The sequence below is a fragment of the Zalophus californianus genome, chromosome 5, assembly GCF_009762305.2.
Source record: "Zalophus californianus isolate mZalCal1 chromosome 5, mZalCal1.pri.v2, whole genome shotgun sequence".
In the NCBI taxonomy this organism is placed as follows: Eukaryota; Metazoa; Chordata; class Mammalia; order Carnivora; family Otariidae; genus Zalophus; species Zalophus californianus.
In genome coordinates this window covers 87,792,861-87,818,023 of record NC_045599.1, presented here as the reverse complement: position 1 = coordinate 87,818,023, position 25,163 = coordinate 87,792,861, and the positions used below count along the sequence as shown (strand labels likewise).

Sequence of the window (25,163 nt, the reverse complement as noted above, 5' to 3'; positions counted from 1 at the left end):
GATCTCCAGGAAATATTATTAAGCATCACTGTAGCATTCTTAAATTCTCCAAAGGAGAATCAACATTACAGCCAGTGTGAAATAAGATGCAGCAAAGCTTCTATTACTTTACGCTGTCCTTGCTTTCTCTAAAAATTTGTAAGGCTTATTGTAGTGTTAGAACTCTAGGACACTCCAAAACAACAGTTGTCAAATGAAAGGTTGCACTGTGAATTTAATATATATCTTTTGAAGGTTAGGATATTGATTTACTGGACAGTGTTAGAGTTTTAAAATGTAATTCCGAGCCTGTTACCTAGGAAATTGATGAAATTAATTATCAGCCAAGGTGGCTGAAAAGACGCTCAGGGCGTTTAGCCAAGACTGTCAGGGAGTGAGAAGAAACTTGTGTCGGTCTGTCAGTTCTTCCCAGGTTCCATAAGTGCTGTTATTAAGATTGACAAGACTGAAGAGGTAAGGACACCTAACTGCTTGCCTCTTGCACCCTGGCAAAGGGCCAGGGTCAAGGAGGGCTATTGTCTTGATTCCTTAGTGATTGGGTGTTGGGTTGCAGTCTGTTCACATTCTCCTGTGTTAGGAAGCTGTCTGTAGAAATCAGGAAGAGAGAGTGGGCTCCATTTTGGCTAATTGTTATCATCTTACAAAGAAGGATCTAATCCAGCTTGTGTGGTTATACAAATTATAGGATATAAGTTTGAAATAGCAGGGTCGGGGAAGGTATGGGGAAAAGTGATTGAGAGACTTTTCTAGAGAATGAACTGCTTAAATGTTGAGAGAGAATGCGAGAGATGAGGCTGTTTCTCTTGTGACCGTTGAGGTAGACAAGATGGCTTCATACTAAAGTGCAATTTAGAAAAGCCATCCTGTAGCCCAGCACCACAATGGGCGGGGCTCTGCTCTCCATAGCTCCCTCTCGCTCCATCCAGGGCAGATGAAAAGACTGAATGGACCTTTTCTCTTTCTGGAAGTCCTCTATGAACATGATTTCTTAGCCGATGTCTGTTAGCTATTGGGCAGCACAGATTCCAATGTAGTACTCAGCTATAAAGGACTTGGAGTATTACATTCTGTGTTGTTACTTAAAAATGCTCTTAAATTTAAAAAATGCATTTGCTTTATGAGCTGTTGAGTTGATAGACATCATCTTTATAAGAATTTAAGGCTCTATTCTCTGTTTCTATATTTTGGAGTAGTTTTTAAGTCATGAACCGCTGTTCAAAGTTTTTCTGTTCAGCCATATGCCTTCCTACACTCACCCTGCAGAGCTAATGTTTTTAGTCCATTATTTTATTATCTCATACATATTCATCTCATACACACTATTCTCTCATTTAGCATATTGTGTTGTAATTCTATGTCTGTGTCCCCTGCTAGGCTGTGAGTGCCCCAGGGCTGGGTCTTGGTTTCCCCGCATGCCCCAGGACAGGGTCTGACCCAATATAGAAAGAACCTGTACAGTGGGTATTCCATAAATGTTGAATGAATTATACCCCAGGTTTAGAGCCTAGATACATTTTATATGTAGGCCTTAAAACTGGGGTTTTGTGTTGGGACGCCTGGGTGGCTCAGTCAGTTAAGCGTCTGCCTTCAGCTCAGATCATGATCCCAGGGGCCTGGGTTGGGCCTGGGATTGAGTCCCACATCAGGCTCCCTGCTCAGCGGAGAGCCTGCTTCTCCATCTGCCCCTCCCCTCATGCTCTCTCTCTCTCAAATAAATAAATAATAAATAATTAAAAAAAAAAACCTGGGGTATTGTGTTCACTGGCAAATTCTTGTGCCTTTTTTGCCTTTTGGTTGTGGGGTAGCTGCCTGCTGTGCTTCGTGGTGACCACACATGTGCTGTGTTTGATTGCTTGTTGATAATGAGCAGTGACAAGAGCCATCATAGTATGGCTGCTTGGTTCCAAGTTTATTTCTTTCCCTTGGTTGAGGGTAAGTAGGTTTTACATTTTAAGGTGTAAGCTTATGAAACCTGGTGGCTCATGTTTATTATTTATGTTCTGGGGCATTTATCATTGTCTGACCTCTGTAACCCCTGGCTTCCATCTGGATCAAATGAGATTTGTGCGCGGCGAGCGCTGGATTGACACCTAGCAGATCTAATGTGTACTGAGCTGATTGAACAGCCTTTGACTGTCCTGACTCCCTTTTTGGCCGCAGAATTATAATTTCTAATTCATATCAGAATCTTTATTACACTTTTTCACTGCACAAATCTGATTGCTCTCAAGGAAAGAGATTTATTTTAAAATTATATAGATTATTATAATCTATATAATCTAAACTATATAATCTATAATCTAAACAAGGGTTTATGGTTATTTGTGTGTGTTTTCCTTGGTTTTATCCTTTTCGGAAAAATCCAGGAATAGTCAGACCTGTTCCTGAACATAAATGGCAAGACACATTCCATCCACCTGTTTTCCATGTCATAGGAAGCATCCATTGCTTTATATACTTAGAGGGAAAGGGTCTGTTCTGTGTCCAGCACACAGCTTAACATTTGGATTGATTTTACTCTATTTGGATGAATTAGTGTTTCACTAGGACCCATTATTATTATTTTTTTACTTATTTTTTAAGATTTTATTTATTTATTTGTCAGAGAGCACAAGCTGGGGGAGCAGCAGGCAGAGGGAGAAGCAGGCTCCCTGATGAGCAGATGAACAAGGAGCCTGATGTGGGACTCGATCCCAGGACCCTGGGATCATGACCTGAGCCAAAGGCAGATGCTTAACCAACTGAACCACCCAGGGGTCCCCCTAGGGTCCATTATTTTCACACCAAAACCACATCTTTAATCACTGGGCTCTGAAAGCACTTCACAGGTTACAACCTCTGCTTCAAATACCTTTATTTTATTTATTTATTTTTTAAAGATTTTATTTATTTATTTGAGAGAGAGAGAGAGAGCACAAGTAGGCAGAGAGGCAGGCAGAGGGAGAGGGAGAAGCAGGCTCCCCACCGAGCAGGGAGCTGGATGTGGGGCTCGATCCCAGGACTCTGCTATCATGACCTGAGCCAAAGGCAGTTGCTTAACCCACTGAGCCACCCAGGCGCCCCTCAAATACCTTTATTTTAAAAGTGAGTGATTCTGCACCTTTAAAAATGAGAAATGATTAAGAACCAGAATAATGAACATTACATTATAAGTTGCTACATTTATATATATTGGATACTTTACCTTTTTAAAAAGCTGAGAAATGGAAATTGCTGTATGAGTGGCAAATAGCAAAGATGATGTATATAGGGAGAGTTCAGTAATGTAACAGAATCTTACAATATGACTATGATGTACGTTTAGTGTGAATTATCATTACATAGTTAGGAATAAGTGGTAAGGGGATTGTGTAAGGTATTATAATTACACTGTGTACTCACTGCTACTATTATACAACAGAGCAAGTACTTCTGCCCTTGGTGCAGGGGCAGGGAAAGGGGAACTGGGCAGGAAGATTCTCTTGGACTCTTCCTCGACCTTTGATTCCTGACCCAGAGGTGTCAGGGGAGTGTGAATGTTTTCACCATAGCAAACACAAGGGTGCTGGGAAACTCCCTACTATGAGAATTGCCCCTTCTTCATTTAGGAATATGTGGAAATGGAAACTGGTAAGTTTGGCCCTTGGGATCTCCAGCCCTTGACCCACAAGGCACTGGAATCCCTATGCACTTCAGTGGAATCCCTGATGCTCCCCCTCTGTGCTTCCTTGTTTCTCCCAGATGGAGGAACAAGGCTGAAGGATTATTGTTCCTTGTGTGTGTGTGTGTGTGTGTGTGTGATTTTATTTCACAAAGGTAAGATGTAAAGGAAGATATCTCCCCAGGACCAAAAATTCTCCCATTACTGTCTGAAGTTCTGTTCCTTAGAGATTAACGAATTCATAAGCAAGTACCTTTGATTGGCTAAAGACGTTTAATAAGAATGACCCTCAGACTTTAGTAATAATGATCACTAGCATGGTGCTGCATATGTAGTATGAATCGGGGACTATTCTAAAGACTTTTTAGGAATTAATGTATTAATCCGCACAGTAAGCCTATGAGGAAGGTTTGGAGAAGTCCAGAAACTTGTTCCAAGTTCCATGGTGATGACGAGGGCCAGGACTGAATCCCGCTGGCTCTGCTCTGGGACTCTGACCCTCAGCCACTGTCCCGAGTTGCCTTTCCTGGATACTTAATGAGGATTTGATTTAATTTGCTTTCTTCCAAATGTCTAGCAGTGCTACCTATAAGGTATAGGATAGGAAGTGAAGAGGGTGAGGACGTTGGAGGAGGAGAAATGACTGTAGGGCACTTGTGATGGGAACTTTGGAAAGAGATGTGGGGAACGTTCTTTGTAGCCATCATTTTCTTGCTCATCAGCATCTTGATATTACCTTACAATTAGTATGAGAACTTCACCAAGTACCTACAACAACTGTTGCTGTTCTCTGCTTTTGAATATCAACGTCATTTTTCTTCTAGTGTTCTAGCTGCAGAAAGCTCTTACATATATTTTCTGTGTATATGTGATAAGTTAAATATTATTTAAATGTCATTTAAAATAACACTTTGCAAATATTCTTGAAGTGAAGGTCAGTGAAAAACAACTTCTATAATTTACGCTTTTTTTTTTTCTTCTCACAGTATTGGCTGGATCCTGCAAAAACCCTTGCTGAACACAAAGAACTGATCAACAGTAGGTATTTAATGTTAATTTTGTTACGGGGTGCCTTGAAAATAATATAATGTCCATAATTAGTTGGGTGCAGAAATATGCTTTAGTACTACAGGGATGAGTACTAAAGTACCAGAATTTGGAAATGGGTACTGATACTCAAGTACCAAGAATATGGAAATGGGTGTTGTGTGCATTGCCAGACTTTTCCTCCAAACTCTGATTAAATTTTAGTTAATAAAGACTCTAAGAGGTGGATCTTAATATTAAGTTTTGCTTGGGGTATGCCTACCTTTGACTTGTCAGTGATTTTAAAAAATTTCTTGTCTTTAAAATTTTACCTTAAAAGAAAAGGCAGAGAGGCATTGATTTGAATGGTACTCAAGTACCAGAATATGGATATGGGTGTTGTGTGCATTGCCAGACTCTTCCTCTAAACTGATTAAATTTTAGTTAATAAAGACTCTAAGTGGTAGATCTTAATACTGAATTTGCTTGGGGTATACCAGCCTTTGACTTGTCAGTGATTTTAAAAAATTTCCTGTCTTTAAAATTTTACCTTAAAAAGAAAAGGCAGAGAGGCATTGATTTGAAAAAAAGGTAGACATCTGACCTTCTAAAGAGTTTGAGTTTCTTGGATTAAGGAGTGGTTTTGTCATTTACACTATTATTTGCTGGGTCAGTAATAAGGAGTGCCCTTGTGTCCTAAAAGATTTCTGTGGCTTCAGAAAGGACCCATCTATTTTTGGTTTTACAAATATGAATCTTATTAGGTAACTGAGAGTATAATTAAGGTTATATTCTATAACTTCAATTTCTATAACCCAGGTTTTCACTTATAGAAGTATATGCATGCATGCACATGCCTGCAATCCTTAAGTATGCAATAGAGTAATTTTTTTAAATTATCTTTTAAAAATATGATAAAAATATATAACACAAAATGTACCATGTTAACCATTTTTGAGTGGCATTAAATACATTCATTGTGCAACTGTTACCACTATCTCCAAAATTTTTTCATCATCCCAAAGTGAAACTGTGTACTCATTAAGCCATTTTGCTTTACTGTGAAAATTATTTCTAGTAAAATGTAGTATATTCTTTGGGCCTTTTAAACCCCCGTTCTGACTCTGTACTTCGCATGTTTATTGGCTTATTCCCTGTGGTAAAATTGGTTGCTTTACAAACCTCACGGGCAGGAATGTAGCTGTGCCTCAGAAAGCAGCTGGAAACTAGGAACTGCAAAACTATCAGGAACTCAGCAAGTACTGTTTCTCTGAATGTCGGCATCATTTGTGTTTCTCTCTGTTTACCCATGTCTGTGGGGAAACCTCTAGCCACAAGCAGAGGTTGGCTGGCCGTCTCTGAACGTGAGGCCCCAGTTCTACAGAGGATGCAGAGGATGCATCTGACCAGCCCAGTGTGAGTCAGTGGCTCACCTCAGTCTATTCAGCTATGTCTTGGCTTCTTCAAGGTTATATAAACATAGCTGCTAAGGGGCCAGCCTTCTGGATGAGATTGGGTGACAGTTTCAGAAACGGGCTCGTGGCCAACCTGTGGGGGTGAGAAAGAACCCTCAAAAAATATACCTTTGATATCACCAAGTTCTGCCTACTCAGCCTACACAGGAGTAAGTCCTAATTCATAAGGGGTTCACCACTTGCCCTGGGTGAGAAGTTGGTGGCAGAGGGATGACCAGAGTCCTGGTCTTCTGACTTTTAGTACTTCTGTATTTCTAGTACTCTTCCTGAGTAAGCAAACTGCCTACTGGCCAAGGGGGGAGGGATGAGGATACATGGAATTAGGTATGAATGGAGGTAACTTCTGTGAGGTATCTACACATAAATGGTAGGAGTTCCAATTTAAAACATCTCATCCCTCAGGATCTAGAAATTTGTACTTTTCCCAAAAATTCAGGTATAGTAATAAATACAGTAAGTCTGTCTTACCTATTTGAACAAAGTAGTTAAAAAAATACCAGTATAAAAGTTAGAAAAATATCAGGAATGATTATTTTAAAACAAACTCACAGGATTTTTATTTAAAAAGTTGAGATTTCTAAGTGATGAAGAAAAATATAAATTATTTTATTTAAGGTGCATTATTAGTGGTCCTAAGCACATTTGAAATATTTATTTCTCTATATGGTATGAAATATTCTATTTAAATATCTATAATCTGGGGCACCTGGGTGGCTCAGTTGTTAAGTGCCTGCCTTCGGCTCAGGGCATGATCCCAGGGTCTTGGGTTCAAGCCCCGCATCAGGCTCCCTGCTTGGCGGGAAGCCTGCTTCTCCCTCTCCCACCCCCCCTGCTTGTGTTCCCTCTCTCGCTGTGTCTCTCTCTGTCAAATAAATAAATAAAATCTTAAAAAAAAAAAACTATATAATGAAACTGCTTTTTAATCCTAAATAAATGTTGTCCTGTCAAAAATTTGATGTACACTAAGAATAAAATGCCAATATTGAAGGAAGATGATGTAACTAAAGGTAACATAATCTTTATATTTCATCTCATGAAATAATTTGATAATTATTATACAAATTAATGAAGGAAAATGGCTCTCACATCTCAAGTAGATTAGTCAGAAAGAATATCTGTAAAAATGATGGAGTATTTGCCAGTCACCAGAATTCTTATTGGTGGGTCTTGATTCATTTCTCCTTGAGCTCATGGAAGACTTACTATCATTAAAGGCCTTGAAATTCGTCCTCACAAAAGGTATATTAGAGGATTTCTGGTTTTTGGCTTCTGTATTTTTTTTTTGCTAAAGTGAAACAATATTTACTTATTTAAGGTAGATTCTCTTGAAAGACATGGATTCAAGATAATAGTTTAGGAATGTGCTTCATCAGCACCTGATATTTATTTATAGTCAGTCTTAGAAGAGGAAGCCAAAAAATACCTCATCAGATGTATCCTTGCTCCAGACTGTCCATTTCCATAGCCTTAGATTGATCTATAAAACAGTGACGTAGATGAAAGCATTTGCTTACTCTGAAGGTATTATAATTCTTTTCCCTGAAAGGTTATGTGGAATAGTGGCCAGAAAGTACTGAACTCTAGGTATTAACAAACTTGGTTCTCAACTTCGTGACCGTAAGCAAATTGCTTACCTCCTTGGAGATTCATCTGCCTTTTCTATGTTACCAGGTGGTTGTTCAAAATCACATGTTTATGAAATATTGTTATACATTATTAAATGTAGTCAGGTGGTAGTGATGCATTATATTTAGAACACAGATCATTTTATATGCAAGTGGGAAATAGAGGGCTGATTTGGGCCAAAGGTCCTTTAAGGAAATTTGCCAAAACTGAGTGTTCTTAATTGTGTATTTTTCCAAACTTCTACTTAATGCTCATCACTAAACACATTTGAAGTGGTTAGGCTTGGTCAGTAGGGTGTAATCTGTCACGTTGTGGATAATAAAAGCAACTCTGGAATCCGGACAAGGCCTTCTTCCCTTTGTGCACTGTCTCCACGGCATCTGTGCTCATCCTGGCCCCGACACCCCGGTCCCCGGGGCCTGCAGGCACAGGCGGACCCACCTGCTCGGCAACACAGAGCTTGACTGACAGAGATGGATCAGCAGACCGGGGACTTCCTGGCTCTTCTAAATATTTAATAGTCTGTGCCTCCCTGACATCTATGTTCAGGGCTAAAGGTGTATTTGTCAGAAATATAAACACCGTGATTAAGTAATCATAGAAATCAAACATATGGAATCAACTCTAATGATAAGAAGTTTTAACAAAGTTCTTTGAAACTCAGTTTTTCAAAATGCTCTAGCTTAAGGAATGCCTTGTCCAGAGAGGCACAGATGAGGGGAGAGGAGCAGGGCCCTGCTGTCACTTTTCTGCATGCCAGGAACAGGGCTTTGGGGTTCTACAGACGTAGCGTATGTGTGTCATAAGAACAATAAATAATAACGTAGTTTGTGTATTAAAAATGCATTATGGCTTTATGACCTCTTCTACTTAATTTGCTTTCCCCAACTTCTGAACTTGTCATTTTTTTTACTCCATAAAAATGAAAATAGAAAGAGGAGGGTTACTTTGTGTCAGTTACATACTGTCAGAGACTTGGGATTACAATATGTGAGTGGAAATATTTTAACTGGTTTTACATAGATACGTAGATACCTGCAGAGTTGAAGTCCTGCTGTTATAAAATTTTCAATCCTGTTTTTAATTTTATATTTTCTTGTGTTTTTAGAAGTTCTTAGTATAATTTTTTTAAACAACCTTATTGAGGGGGTGCCTGAGTGGGACAGGTGGTTAAGTGTCAGACTCTTGGTTTCGGTTCAGGGGGCTCATGAGATCAAGCCCTGTTTTGGGCTCCACACTCAGCATGAAGTCTGCTTGGGGTTCTCTCTCCCTCTCCCTCTGCCCCTCCTCTCCCCATGAGCTCCTTGTCTCGCAAATAAATAAATCTTTTAAAAACAGCAACAAAAAACTTTATTGAGATATCTTTAACATATAAAAATCATATAAATTAAAGATGCAGAACTTGATGTTTCAGTATATGTATACAGTATGAAAAGATCACCACTGTCAAGTTAAATAATTTATCTATCACCTCTACATAGTTGAGTGTGTGTGTGTGTGTGTGTGTGTGTGTGTAGGTGGAGAATGAGAAGATTTAAGATCTATCTTAGCAAATTTCAAATATACAATACAGTATCATTAACTGTAGTCACCATGCTGTACATTAGATCCTCAGAACTTGTTCATCTTGCGTGACTGACACTTTGTAGCCTTTGGCCAGCATCTCCTCATCCCCCTCCCACTTCCCCTGGCACCCACCATCCTACTCTCTGCATCTATGTGTGTGACTATTTTAGATTCCACATATAAGTGAGATCAGTCACTATGGTTTTTTTATGGGTCTAGCTTATTTCACTTTGCATAGTGTTCTTCAGGTTCATCCGTGTCATTTCAAATGGGAAGATTTCCTTCTTTTTTATGGCTGAATAATATTCTATTGTGTGTGAGATATATTCATTCCATTAGTTCACTGATGGACACTTGGGTTGCTTCTATATCTTGGCTATTCTGATTAATGCTGCAATGAACACGGGAGTGCAGATACATCTTTGAGACACTGATTTCATTTCCTTTGGATAAATACCCAGTAGTGGGATTGCTGGATCATGTGGTAGTTCTATTTTCAATTTTTTGAGGATTTCTGTACTGTTTTCCATAATGACTGAACCAATTTACATTCCTAGCGACAGTATACAAGGGTTCCCTTTTGTCCGTATCTTCACCAACACTTTTGTCTTATTGCTAATAGCCATTCTTATAGGTATCAGGTGATATCTTATGGTTTTGATTTGCATTTCCCTGATGATTAGTGCTGTTGAGTATCTTTTCATGTGTCCACTGGACATTTATATGTCTTTGGAAAAATGTCTATTCTAGTCCTTTGCCCATTTTTATTTTTATTTTATTTTTTAAAAATTTTATTTATTTATTTGACAGAGAGAGACACAGCGAGAGCGGGAACACAAGCAGGGGGAGTGGGAGAGGGAGAGGCAGGCTTCCCGCTGAGCAGGGAGCCTGATGCAGGGCTCGATTCCAGGACCCTGGGATCATGACCTGAGCTGAAGGCAGACGCTTAACGACTGAGCCACCCAGGTGCCCCTCCTTTGCCCATTTTTAAATTGGGTTGTTTATGCTATTGAGTTGTAAGAGTTCCTCATATATTTTGGGTATTAACCCCTTATCCAATATGTAGTTTACAGATATTTTTGGTGAACATAATTTTTAATAACTGTATAATATTCTACTGTGATTAATTTATGAAATTTAATTTCTATTTCTTATTTTAGCTGGACCTCCATATACTTTGTATTTTGGTATTAAATTCTATGCTGAAGATCCATGTAAGCTTAAAGAAGAAATAACCAGGTATAGTATTGACTTTGCTTTTGAACAATACATGTAGAGCATATACAAAAGGCTTTATTTAATACAAATTGGGGTCAAACATTTAGATGTGTGTCTACCTTGTTTTGTAATGCATCCCCACTGAGAGTTAAATTTCAGCTAGCATTGCATGAGGCAGATCACTGTCTGATGATAGATGTGTGTGAACAATGGCATGAACACGAGTGACATGTTGATAGATTTTGCATCTGCTGTGATGGGATATTTCTGTATCATTATTGTGAAGGCTGCATTCAGCCTTTGTAGTCAGGTGAAAGTAGCCATTTGAACTGCTTAACGGAAGGATATTTTAGTGCTCGGTTTGCATATGTAAATACCAATTTGAAGAGCCAGTTATTGCTCTTTAATTGGTTATAGCTTAAATGTCAGTTGTCCAGGGCTTTCATTTACCTCTATAGGAAATGAAAAGGTATTTGCTTTTAGTGTAAGGGAGAGAGAAAACAAAACAAAACAACAAACAACCTTTTTCAATGTATTCCTTCACCTTTGTCATCAAATACTTGATTTCATTTAAGGCACAGTTTCCAGTTGGTATTGATTATATTGTTAAAAGAGTCCATGCCAACATTTGAAAGTGGCTTATACAGAGCAGACAGTCGTGTTAGGTTTTCACTTAATTCCGCTAGTGACCTGACGGCACGTGGTAGCCAACAAAAGCATTTTCCCTGACTTAACTCTAAGTGGTCACTTTTCCTGTTGAATTCCTATCATTGGCTCAAGTAAAGCCAAATGCATTATTCCAAACATTGGAAATCATGTCTTTGATGACTAAGGTAGTCTGTGGTTTTGTTACTATTCTATCTTTTCATCTTTTTCCTTTGATTCTTTTGTCTCAATTCCAGACTGCACACAGAAGAGTGAGGACAGAGGAGGCTAAGTGGACCTTTCCTGTTCCTCTCTGGGGTGCTATAATTAGGCCTCACTTTTAGAACCGTGCTGAGCTGCGTTCACGTCTTCCATTGCCATCTTGTTACTGACCACTTTAAAAAGGAGGGCTGTCCCGGGAGGCTTTCCAGGAGCACACCTGTGTGGGGGAAGGGCTGTTGTGTTGGGAAGAAGTTAAGGAGAGGGGTCATATTTACATTAGAGCTAAATGAATAGTCTTTTCAGTTGAGGGATTTCTGAATTGTGGGCTCATGGAGAAACTGAGTCCAAGTGGTTAAAAAAAACCCCACATATCTGTAGCTCATTAGGAAATTCCAAGGAAATAACATTTTATGAAAATACAAAGAAAGGCCTTCATTTTGAGTTTGTCGGTAACCTGTGTGCCTCACATTCCTCAGCTGCAAAGTTGGAGCTACACCTGTTCCATCAGGTTTTGTAAACATTGGAGTGTGTACGACTCATAATGTCAACCTTGTGTCGCATGTTGGGTTTCGGTCAGTAAGTGCTTGATACTATTTCAACCTCTCCTTGCTCTGGCAGTTTGGTGGAGTTACATCTTAAATGAGGGTTAGTTCCAAACGATACTCAATTTATTGTTAGGGTGGGAAATGAGTGTTTTATAATGCATTTTTAAAAAATCTGTTCACCAGATATTAATGAGCAGAAATTTCCCTTCAGAATCTACTATCAGCTCATTAACAGAATACATAGATTTGTGTGTGATGTACAACCTCAGAGCATATTCGTTGTAACCTGCTTTTCCTCAAATATTAGACCAGATCATGTAGTTAAGAACCAGATTACAGGGCTCCTGGGTGTCTCAGTTGGTTAAGCCACTGCCTTTGGCTCAGATCATGATCCTGGGGTCCTGGGATCGAGGCTTGCTTCGGGCTCCCTGCTTGGCAGGGAGTCTGCTTCTCCCTCTGACCGTCCCCCCCATTCTCTCTCTCTCTCTCTCTCTCTCATTATCTCTCTCAAATAAATAAATAAATAAATAATCTTTAAAAAAAAAAAAAAAAGAACCAGATTACATTGTTGACTTTCAGCTGGTGGCCATGATCTATAATAATTTATTTTTGTTGCCCAAAACATATAGTTGAATTTAGGTAAGTTAATGTGCATTCAATATGATATCACTAAATACTTATTTTTAGTGTGTCCTGAAGATAAAGTCATTAATTTGCATGAATATGTTAATTTAAATGGGTAGGCATAATGAACCTTAGAAAGGGAGCCAGTTACATGAGATAATTTTGGCAAAAGCAGAAACTAAAACCAAAACCCCAAATCTCCCAATATATGCTCTTAAAGGAAAAGTATACTTAGGCCAGCATTTGCAAGTTGAGCATTTAGCTTGCTTCAGTTTTTTGGAAAATTGTTCTAGCCTACTCTGTATTGGCTCTTGGGTGGTTCATAAGTTTTGATATGAAAACTAATGCTATAGTAAACAGGCTTATGCCTGTTTATATGTAGTTTTTTTTTATAATCATACCATTTTATACATATTGTGCAGACCTCTTTCACCATCTAACCCATCTGTTTTACTCCTGTGTAGTATTCCATAATTTATTTAACCATGCCTTGGGGATGGCTCTCTACTTTGTTTCCTTTTTTTAAATTACAGATAATGCTAGCTTTGAATCTTCTCAAGTATTTATATCATCATACTAGATGCAGCATTCCAGAAGGGTGTTGTATTTAGGAAAAAAATACTAGAGGTGAATGTGATAAATAGGAAAGTAAGGTTCCAGACCATGAAAAAATGGAAGTGAATAGAATCATATCAACTTGGAGTAGTTGCTAAGTGCTCTAAAAAGTTGTCTGAGATAAACAAGATTGGGAGACTGTGAGGAGGACTCCTCATTTAGGATTCATGTGCCCTGACCTGTACCTTTTATAGAACATTCCTGATGTTTCAGCCAGCTTCCTTGTAAACATTTTTAAAATAGGAAACCTTACTGCCTGGCAAAGCGAAAGGAAATTCAATGAGAAATCCGTGCAGTTTCTCTCATCAGTACCAGGTTTTCTTTCTGGGTCTATGCAGAATAAATCTAATGTCTCTTCTCTTTGCCAGTGCTTTAAATAATCTGTGTACTCATGGTATCTGTTAAACTTATTTTCAGTTCTGATTCAAAATATTATAGCAGCTTTCCACGTATTCTGGGTCATTTATAGCTCTGTATCCTCTGTACACTTGATAAGCATAGCACACATGTCGGTTAAGAAGACAGGCTTTGGAGTGGTGCCTGGGTGGCTCAGTTGCTTAAGCATCCCACTCTTGATTTTGACTCAGGTCATGATCTCAGGGTCCTGGGATTGAGCCCCACACTGGGCTTCCCACTCAGGAGGAAGTCTGCTTGTCTCCCTCTCCCTCTGCTCCTCCCCCTGTTTACACACACACTCTCTCTCTCTTTCTCAAATAAATACATTAATTAAAAAAAAAAAAGACAGGCTTTGGAGTCAGACAGAGGTTTGCATCCTTGCTCTGCCACTCACTAGTTGTGTAAATTTGAAAAAACTATGTAACCTTTTAAAGTCTCAGTTTTTTCATTTATAAAAAGAAATTAAGTATTTTTTCAAAAAGACAATCAGGGGAAGGTGGAAAAAAAAGATGATGAGAGGAATATAAAGATAATACATACCAAATACTGACCATAACACAAAAATATAAGTGTTGGTAGATGGTAGGGCTAGCTAAAGTGAAAATAATGATAAGTATTTAATGTTTTCAAATTATTGATTCAAAAATTAAGGAGGAAAAATACCAGCTTGGAGCCCTGAGATGGGTCTTCCAGTTTAGAGTCAATCTATGAATCACAACTTTCTGGGTGTAGTTGTTCATTTAATTATGAATTCTCCTATGACTGTCCTCTTGCCTACATTTCTTGAATTTGTTTGTAAGGACAGAATTCACTCACTCACCTACCTTCATTTAACAACTAAATGGAGCATCGTGTTCCAGTGGTCGGAGTACTAAGGTGACCAAAGAGAGGATTTCAGTCCTCCAGAGAGGACAGAGAGACTGCCCATTCTGTGGACACTGTCCTATCTGTGATGTCATTGAAATCTTTCTGAACTTTTAAGGATCTAAGAACAGTTTCTAAAAAAGAATATTCCAAATGACTTGTTCATAATGGATACTTTTTAGTTTCTAAAAAATACCTTAAAATGGGTATTTGCTTTTTATTTTGTTTTGTAATGTTTTATAGTATTGGGGGGGGAACTGACCTTAAGCTTATCAATTATTTTTTAAATTTTATTTTATGTTTTTTTTAAAGATTTTATTTATTTATATATATATTTTTAAGATTTTATTTATTCATGAGAGACAGAAGGAGAGAGAGAGAGAGAGAAGCAGAGGGAGAAGCAGGCTCCCAAGGAGCAGGGAGCCCGATGCGGGACTCGATCCCAGGACCCTGGGATCACGACCTGAGCCGAAGGCAGACGCTTAACCATCTGAGCCACCCAGGCGCCCTAAATTTTATTATTTTAATATGGTAATCCCTGTTTATCACTTTGTGAAGATTAGCTTCTTTGAGCTTTACCAGCTGAGTGACCTGCAGTTACGTGTTTACTTCCAGAGTCCCTCTCCTTCTGTAATGAAGATAATGGTTCTAAATACAATAGAGTTGAGACAAGGGTCACATTCCGGTATGGATGAAAGAGGAATTTGTGAACTTTAAAGGACTGTACAAATGTAAGGTGATACTATTGCTATGTGTTCCTGTGTATTAATAATTCGTTTTACGCTTTTGAGGCGGAAGTGTTATTCCTGGTTTTGTCACGTGTTCTTGAGAATTAGTGTGTGCTTCCTCTACTGTTTTCCTCCTTAAGCTGTACACACCATTTCCCCATCGCTCACATTTAAGCCTTGTCTAAAATGATTGGACTCCTATCACATGCGAGGTTCCCTCTGTGTGGGAGGAAGAAAACAGTCCTGCCTTCTGTGTGGGGAGCTACTCTCCTCTTAGATACTTCACTGCAAGTTAAGCTGGCACTGAAGCCAAACTTCTTCTTGGCCCCACATTGCTCAGTTTCCTCACCAGGGGTCTCAGTTCACTGGAAGGTGCATTTCAGGTATATTGGTGTAAGCATGTCTTTGGCTTCCGAATCTCAGGGAGCCTTCTGTTTGAGGTCCGGAAAGAGTGGGGTCTCTCTGCTATGTCTTTAAGCAAACCTCCTTTGCCATTCTTCTTGCCTCTGATACTTGTAAAATTGTTAATGGTGCTCAACAGCTTGTACATGCTTGATGTTAACTCAGCTCTTTTCAGTGAACATCAGATAAACAGAAAACTGTGAAGCCAATATTTCAAGCCCTGGACTTGTGTTGTACTCGTAGTGTTGTGGTAAGTGTGGACAGGATGGAAGACCCAGCTCTTTTCCTCCAGGGCTCATGATCTGCTTGGGAGACAGTACATATACAGCAGAATATTAACTTACACACAGGGGTGCCTGGGTGACTCAGTTGGCTAAGCATCTGATGTTGGTTTCGGCTCAGGTCATGATCTCAGGGTCGTGAGATAAAGCCCCACTTGGGCTCCATGCTGGGGGTGGAGTCTACTTAAGATTCTCTCTCTCCTTCTGTCTCCCACTTCCCCCCACTCGTATGCTTGCGCTCTCTCTCTCTCTTAAAAAAAAAAAAAAGATAACTAGTACTTTATGATGCCTCAGTTTTGTACCAGAATGAGTCTGGAAAGCTTCCTTTAATTATTAAGTGGATCATCTTTAATGAGCATTTCCTTTTTCTCCAGTAGGGTTACAGTATAACCAGGGTCACACTGTAATTGATCGTCCAAACCCTGACGCTTTGGAGGATGACGAGGACAGTTGTTAATACGTAGGCGTGTATAATAGTCATAAACAAGAACTGTCCTAGGCAAAATGGGATGTAGGTTCCCCCTCCTTAAAACCAGAGATAAACAAGGACTCAAGCATCCAATCATAGCCTTAATCAGAGTGGCAGAGGGAAAGACTCAACAACTCTAAATCTGTAATTTAAATAAAATATTAAATTGTACCCTAAGTCTCATAAAATGGACAAAATAAGTTATATACAGTTAGTTAAAAATAGGCCCTGACATATGATAAAGTATTTGTTTAGCATATGGAAAAATGTGACTTTATTGTATCATAAATTTCTCATAAAAAAACTAATATGCTGTGATAAAGATTAATTAAATTTTTAATTAAAAATAGTTTACTTGTCTTGATTTTAGTGGATTTTTTTTTAATGCAATGACTTAAAGATCTCTGGTATCTTTAAAAGGCAGGCTGTCCAGGGAAGTTTGAACAGATTCCTTTTTTCTTTTTCTTTGTGAATTTCTCAAAGGCAGCAAAGAATGTTCAGTTTTTTCCATTTCAGCCATCTGTCTCTCTGCTCATTTGTATATCCCTCCAAGTCATCAACTATTTATTGAGCTGTTACTATGTGCCAGACCTATATACTGAGACTACAATCCCTGATGGGATAGGGTCCTTGTTTCTTTGTATCTGTTTGTTTTTCTCTCTGTTTCAACTCTCTGTTTTTTCATCTCCTGGTTTTTTTTTTTTTTTTTTTTGCCTTTGCCTTTGAAGCAAACTCTTGTGGGATTAGGTCCCTCTGTTTCTGTACTTGGCAAGCGATTTGACTGTTCAGTCAGATGTTATAAAAGTCTTAATAGAGCAAAATAAATATGCATCTGTGACCCATTTCCTAAAAAAAAAATGCAATTCAGGAAAAGAAATTCCAAGTTAACAATAGAGAAAGAGAGTGTAGCTAAATGTAAGTTTCCAGTAAGCAGTAGTAATTCTAGCAAAATGTCTCTTCAGTTTATAAGCTTTTGCATTTACATTCTGCTAATAATGCTTTACTCTGCTTTTTTCCTCTTCAAGAGGAGGACAGATGATTATAACAAAGTGGATTTGATATCCAAGATGAGCATTCAGGGCATGGTGAGTAGTTAAGTAGAGCTAGAAAAGTAAATGCAAGTTAGGGAGTGAGGTAGTCATTGGTTAATGGCAAGAGATTTGGCTCAAGAAGCAAAAGTCTTACAAGCCTTTTCTTTTCTTTTTTTTCCCCTGGCCATTTGAAGTTTATTTTATACTTGATGCACATAGCTATAGGGTGTCAGGAAGGCTTGAATGTGATTTGGAGAGTAAAGAGTGGGGGGTTCTCTCAACTTACTTTTTGGTGTTTTGCTATAAAAGAACCCAGCTCCTTCTGCTTGCTGCAGCCTGCCTAGTCTATGGTAAAGGAAGGGAGGGGCTCTGATGCTCCTAGCATCTCCTGAAGCCTGGGGGCTGGTGGTGGCCACTCAGGACTGGGGCCCGGTGTTGGCTTTGCCAGGCTGGTCACTAGGCTGCTTCCTCATGACTTCCAAAGCCAAGTCACAGATGATCGTGCCACTGGAGGCTTGGGGGAGATTCCGAGCATTGTGGGAACTCCAGTAATGTAGCCATGAATGGGAGAGTGGACTTCCCTTAAAAGCAGCTTGTCCACCAGTGAGCGTGGGGCAGAGCAGGGTGGTGAGGGCTGGATTCCCCAGGATGCCCTGCACTTCTGCAGGAGCTGTTACTGGAAGTGGAACCCCAGTGGCGCTGGTAACAGTCGCGGGTGGCCACGAGCCAGTGAACCGCAGGAGGGGAAGGCTGCGGTGCTGTCGCTTGTGGGCTGGAGGAAACGTGGATGGCGACCCCTCTCGGGCCCCTGTGTGCATGGTGGCAGCTGGACAGGGACGCTAGGCCACGCAGCCCTTTTGCAGAGGAGGCTGGGGAAGCCACTCCATGACCGAGCTGCACACGTCACAAGCTCTCTTAAGGATCTGAAAGTAGAGTGAAGTTTTTTAAGGTTTTGTCTGTTTGTCAAGGGAGTGACTTGATCCTCTTTTTCTCTTAAGGATTTCATTTACCTCTTGGGAAGGTTGTTTGGAAGAGAGATAAGTATGAATGATGGTAGAGCACTGAAGGTTTTAGAAATCCAGGGGATAGCGACCTGGGCTAGGAGGTGGAGAGCAGTGTGCGGATTCCAAAAGACAAGGTTCAGTGATTGGATGTGGGTGCCAGGGGTTATACATTATTGGTAGGTTTCTCTCACTTGACTATCTGGAGACTGTGGCGCTATTTACTGAAATGGGCAGTGGGGAAACACAGGGTGTTTATAACAATAATAATTATTATAATAAATTATATATAATTTTATATATATTATAAATAATAATAATAATAAGTAGCATCTAACATTTGGATTCCCTTACTATGGGCCTTGCTGGTAAGCATTTGGAGAAGAGCAGCTTATCACAGCTGATTTTTATAATTCATTTCCTTTGCCCTTTTTCTGCCCTTCCCAGTGACATCAAGAGTTGGCTTCCAAAGAAAGAGAAACCACAATGACAGCCTGGTGCATGTGTGGGCGTGTGTGTGTGTGTGTGTGTGTGTGTGTGTGACGGCACCCGAGAACGGTGTTGATGGTTCATTGTGTTGGTTCATAAACCTCTGGCACAGGCTGAAAGACTGAATGGGGGCGGGGGAGGGGAAGCTAGCCAAAGTTGCATAGCATTCTGATTAAGAGGTTCTAGGGTCAGACTGCCTGGGTTCCAGTTCTGGCTCTGCTACTTAACTAGTTGTGACATCTTGGACAAGTTACTTCATCTCTGTGTCTGTTAGAGTCTTCATTCTGCAAAATGGAGATAATACTACTGACATTTTAAAGTCTTATGGGAGTTATTATATGTAAACACTTGGGATGTGTTATTATATTTACAGTGTTTAGAACTGTGGATGGCGCTATTATAACAGGGTTTTTTTTTTTTAGGCAAATGGAATGAACAAAGCCATGGATAATGGGCATGAGAATTGATGGAATTGCACTATGATGACCTTTTTGTCCCGTATCCATGATTTTAGACCCTGTAGGCAACACATCCTATAGGTTAGGTCCTTACGATTTGTTCCTCCCAGTAAGGTTGTGTCATAGTAGTTGTGGCAGCGACAGTAATGAGAGTCTTGAGAATAGCTTGTATAACCTCCACATTAACCTTAGGAGGTGTAGACATTTTGCTGTCCCGGTTCTGCAGGTGAGGAGACGGGCTGTTGGAGAGGGTCAGCAGCTGCCCAGGTGAGTACCGGAGCTGGGATGCAGTCCAGCCAGTCTAACTTGAGAGCCTGTGCTTTTTAGCCACGACCCTGTATCCCTTATGTAGAGTGTGTTTCAACTGTTCACTCAACAGCCCCTTCACTAGGGAACAGAAGTGGCTTTATTTTCATTAAAGGTGATTGGTTGTTGCCGTGATTATCAGAGCCTGGGTAGTGTAAGATATCATTAATCTCTTTTTCCATTTCTCTTGTAGATATCAGTTTTTCTTGCAGGTGAAGCAAGATGTCCTTCAGGGCCGACTGCCTTGCCCTGTCAACATTGCTGCTCAGCTGGGAGCATATGCCATCCAGTGTAGGTTCCACTGCAACAAACTGGGAAAAAATTTGAATTTTTCTTTTTAAGCAAGTTTACGTACTAAAATTCTCCTTATCAAGTGACATTTCCCTGAACAAAATTTTAGTCAGAATTCAAGTTTTAATCCATGTCCTCTCAGAAGAGGTAAAAGTGAAGCCAGTTACGTATCCTTTGTAATAGGTCACTTTGGAGTTTTAGTCACAGGAAAGGCGTTGATTCTGGATTAAGTGGAGGGTCTGAAAATCCCTTCCATTCTATATCCCACCTGAGTTTGTTGATTCCCCCAAGCTGTGATATCTCAGAGATCACATTGCTCTCAGGCAGCCGTTGTGGAGACTCTATATGGTCAGATGCCAACGCCAGTTCAGGGTGTGCCCTCATTGCATCTCTTCTCTTGGCATCAATATGGCAACCATGTTGGGCAGCTCCAGGTTGCATTGTCGCATTGGAGGCTGAGGATGCTTCCACTCATATATACTGAGCCCTTTCTAGGAATCTTGCTAGGTATAGGGGCAGTGAGACAGTATGTTCCTTGCCTTTGTGGCATTTGCAGACCAGGAATAGTCTAGAAAAAATATCCTAGGAAAAATGTCACATAGATGAACTGGGTTGGGCTTGGAAGGTAGATTAACGTAAGGAGGAAAATTTTAATAAATGTAATATAGTGAGCTTTCTGGTTTCATTTTGCTTTTTTGTGTAAACCAATGTACAGGATTGTGTTAAATTTCCATGACCACTGTTTGGGGCAAATAGATTTTGAATTATATGCTCTATCTCTTGGTGTTATTTTCTGAGAGGATATATTGGCATCCTGGTTGTTTTTGCCTCTAGCATTTCTAATATATGTACTCTAAATTCTCTTTACAACATGTTATTTCATATAATCTGGTAAAAATAATTGAAATGCAAATGATGTTAATTATAGTCTTTCAGAAAGCAAAAATATAGAACTTATGTTTTTAAGACAAGATTTTACTTATACCATTCATATATGCTCATCATAGTAGTTTTTTACTAAAATTAGTTATGTATGAATTTATTAATAAGGCATTTGAAGAAAATGTTTCAGCATGATAGGAATATTTTAAAATAGTTTTAGGACTATTTTTCTAAAATGGAAAAAAGTGCAATTTCTTTTGTAGCTGAGCTTGGAGATTACGACCCATATAAGCATACTGCAGGCTATGTGTCAGAGTACCGGTTTGTTCCTGATCAGAAGGAGGAACTCGAAGAAGCCATAGAAAGGATTCATAAAACTTTAATGTAAGAATCACTTTTTATTAGCTATAATCAACATGCTATCCATCAGCTCCCCAAAACTTTATTATATTAAAGTTTACACTCTTTAACCAACATCTCCCTATTTCCTCCGCCCCCCAGTCCCTGGTAACCACCATTCTGTGTCTGTTTCTATGAGGTTGGCTTTTTTAGATTCCACCTCAAGTGATATCATAGTGTTTGTCTTTCTTTGTCTTATTTCACTTAGGGTAAAGCCCTCAAGGGCCACCAATATACTTGAGAGTTGTTAAGAAAGTAGATCTTACATGATCTCACCACAAAAAAGAAATGGTAATTATGTGACAGTGTGAAGGTGTTAGCTAACCCTATGGTGGTAGTCATTTTGCAGTATAGAAGTATATCAAATCAACACATTGTATACCTTAGAATTACACAGGACAGCGTTATATGTCAATTATATCTCAAAGGTGGAAAAAATATCATGTCTTATGTTGCATCATCCATCAACTATCATCTTACGCTAATGGCAGTCTTAAGAAAAGTTTCTAGAATGATAAATTCTTCACCTGTGCCTTGAACATTCTAGTATTTTGTCTTTTTTTTTTTCTGCTTATAACACTAAAATGCTCATAGAAAACCAAAGCAATTTTAAATATATAAAGGAGAGAGTAAATCCCAATGCCTAAAGTCAACATATTTTTGCTTAATGGCCTTTCAAATCCCCCTCTATGCATAAATGCCCATAGAGAAAATTTATTTGTATGTATGATTTTACATAAATGAAATCATTCTGTATATATTATATTTTGCAGTTTTCTATTTTTTCAGTCACCAGTACCTTGTGAAATTTATTCTTCCAGCTATAAATATATTTTATAATCACAAAGGCTTAATGTATTCTGGATTTGGTCTGTCTTAAGTATGTAAATTCTTCACAGTTATAAGCAAAGTCCTATTCAGTTTATAGCAGTGAATGTGGAAATCACGATGACACCAGTGTGGAGCCTTGGAGGGTATTATATTAACACCACATGCACTTCTGAGAATATACACACTCCCCTAGTAGGATTTTCAATTAATGGCCTGCAGCACTGAAGTTATAATTTAATTATAGTTATTTTGGTTAAATCCTCTATACTGATTAACTTTGCTTTATTGCCTCTTATGTAACATTCCCTCTTGATTTTGCTTGGTTTCAGATCTATTATAGTTAAGGAAAAAAATGTAGAATTAATCTGGTCAACAAAAAATGTTTGCCTAAAGGATCTGTTTCAGTGAGTAGCAGCAGAAGTCAACTGCTGAATTGCAATCAGAGAAACCAGGCTTTCCATCTTGTATTAGCATGCACCAGAATGCTCTCCAGCCTGATTATAGAGTCGTTCATTTTAAGGTTTTGCTGAAGTGGATGCTAAGAGAGTGCCTGTTATAACATTATGAAGGGCAGTTTGTTTGGCACATTCTGAGAATACTAATTCTAGGAGTTTCAAAGTACAATTACATTTTTGACATTATCAAGGAGCTTTGGGTAAAGGGCCTTACATGTTTTATGTGATGGTGTTGACAGTGTGACTATTATTTCAAAGAGAATAAAGCTTGATCAAGATTTGGTAGCTTTCTCGTGTCTAGTTTGTAATGAACATCCTTCATAGATTTCAAAATTATTGTATATTGCTAGGTTTTCCAGGGCACCGTGGTGGAAACATGGGATGCATCAAAGTAGGTTTTAGTCAGTAAATTCATAGCTCCTTTTATTAACAAATAAAAGATTTCTATCTTTCTCTGTTACTTACACACACACACACACACACACAGTTCCACTTATCCATGGAGCTTCCTGGCAGATGCTCACACTTGTTAGGAGTGAATACTGTTTACGAATGTTATCACCAATGAAGATTTTGGGATGATTTCTATACTTTGTATTAAGAAAATGATAAGTATTTTTTTTATTTAGAAATATTAACATATTTTCAAACTACATATGTGCTCAGGAGATGCTGTTGAGGCCCCAGCGAGGTGCTGGGGGACCTCTTGTCTTCTCCCCACCCGCTACTACTCTTACTCATCTTTCTCCTGATGGAGAGCTGCTGGTGTGCGGAGACATTTTTACTCTTTGTGAAGGATGTACTTTTTAATTCGAGTGCTTATATTCTCAGTCTCTTTGGGGGTTTCTGATACAGAATTTTATTTATTTTATTTTATTTTATTTTATTTTATTTTATTTTATTTTATTAAGATTTTATTTATTTATTTGACAGAGAGAGACACAGCGAGAGCAGGAACACAAGCAGGGGGAGTGGGAGAGGGAGAGGCAGGCTTCCCGCTGAGCAGGGAGCCCGATGCGGGGCTCGATCCCAGGACCCTGGGACCATGACCTGAGCCGAAGGCAGACACTTAACGACTGAGCCACCCACGCGCCCCCTGATACAGAATTTTAAATATATGCTGGGACATTGGGATTGGCTATACTGAGCAAAAAACAGATTTGGTAAATGAAATTAACTTAATACAACAATTACCTCAAAGTGTAACGTTTTGTCACCATGGAGGCAAGGGGCTTCTTGAAACACAAAGACTTAAGTTTGCATTAGCATAAGGGATTATTTATTTTTCCAGTGAATAGAGTGAAGACGGCTTATTCCCTACAAGTGCAGTATCTATTAGTAAAGTAAGACTTTTTGTTTTTATGCTGGGTGTAGGGGTCAGGCTCCTTCTGAAGCAGAGCTGAATTACTTGAGGACTGCCAAATCCCTGGAGATGTATGGCGTTGACCTCCATCCTGTCTACGTGAGTAACATTTAATTAACACAAGACTTTTTCTTAAAAAGTCACTGAAACTCCCAGAGGAAAGCTGCAGTGCTGTTGTTTAGCTAGCAGATGATACTTTTTCATCTGTGTTTTTCAAACACAAAGAATCTCTTGCATGGATTCAACCCTAATGAGTTTTGCTTAAAAGTCTGTGATTATGTTTCCATGTGTAGAAAACAATTAACTGGGCTTGAAAACACAATCTGGATAACAGCTCCATAGGGCCTAGCTAAACGTCAAAACCATTTAAAATTGGTCTATAATTGATTGTATTAGACAGAAAACAGGAGGATTTTCCAAAAATAGATTTTATGGCTGAAAAATATTCATGAAATCACTTTCCAGAGAAGTAGGCTTTGGGCACCAGTACAGTTGTGGCTGTTGGTGGTTCTGTGTGGGATGTGCAGGTTCTTAAATATTAGGGGGACTGCCTACTACAGTTATTGCCGCTGCATTAATAGAAATATTTTGGCAGATATTCTTTAGCAGCTGATGAGAACTTGCTGAATATAGTCGGTGAACAGTTACACTGAATCTGTGTTGAATATTCTGGATCCATGTCTTCACCTTGAAGCCATTTCTCTCAATTGATAATTCTTTGCCAGTGAGGTTGAAATGTCATTGCCTTTCATTTTATAAGAGTTTAGTTAGCAATAGTCAAATTTGATGATTTGAGAGAATGAGCCAGATGCCTTGTTCTTTACACAAAATGAATTGCTCAAGATTATATATAGACAATGTCAATTAAATTATGGAATGCAATTTTTAAGGAGCCCTGATAAAACTTACCATAATGCAGATAACTCATTCATGCATTCATTTCTCAATAGTCTTTTGCACATCAGAGTTTCCTAAAACAAGAAATCATCTCATTATTTGTAAAGAGTTAGAAACAACACTGGGTATACTGTTAGTATGGCAGTAAAAGTTACGTATTGTAGGGGGAAGTAGTAATTCCTGGATATTTTAGCTTCCAATCTCATTATATCATTAAATGCTCTATACTACTGTCATTTGAGAACACCTCTAAAACTTTGTGGAATAATTACCCTTTTCCCTTCTAGCCACATTAATCTTGTCAGGACTGTATTTTATAGGAAATGTGTAAAGAGAGAGTCTTCTGCAAAATGCTTCTGCATTTGTTTAATGTTTGTCCTAATTCACAGTTTTGTGGATGGTAGGAATTTATAGCAAA

The 25,163-nt window shown here is 39.0% G+C and overlaps 1 protein-coding gene across 4 annotated transcripts in view; it reads left to right on the top strand.

The window, feature by feature from the left end:
* Nucleotides 1–25,163, top strand: part of EPB41L4A (erythrocyte membrane protein band 4.1 like 4A) — a 240,904-nt gene that overhangs the window by 121,552 nt on the left and 94,189 nt on the right. For all 4 annotated transcript variants that reach the window (XM_027606510.2, XM_027606509.2, XM_027606511.2 and 1 more), the window contains exons 4-8: nt 4,627–4,678; nt 10,494–10,572; nt 19,821–19,918; nt 21,064–21,184; nt 23,860–23,947. In XM_027606510.2, the coding sequence (XP_027462311.1) occupies nt 4,627–4,678; nt 10,494–10,572; nt 19,821–19,918; nt 21,064–21,184; nt 23,860–23,947 (438 nt within the window). The remainder of the gene's footprint in view (nt 1–4,626; nt 4,679–10,493; nt 10,573–19,820; nt 19,919–21,063; nt 21,185–23,859; nt 23,948–25,163) is intronic.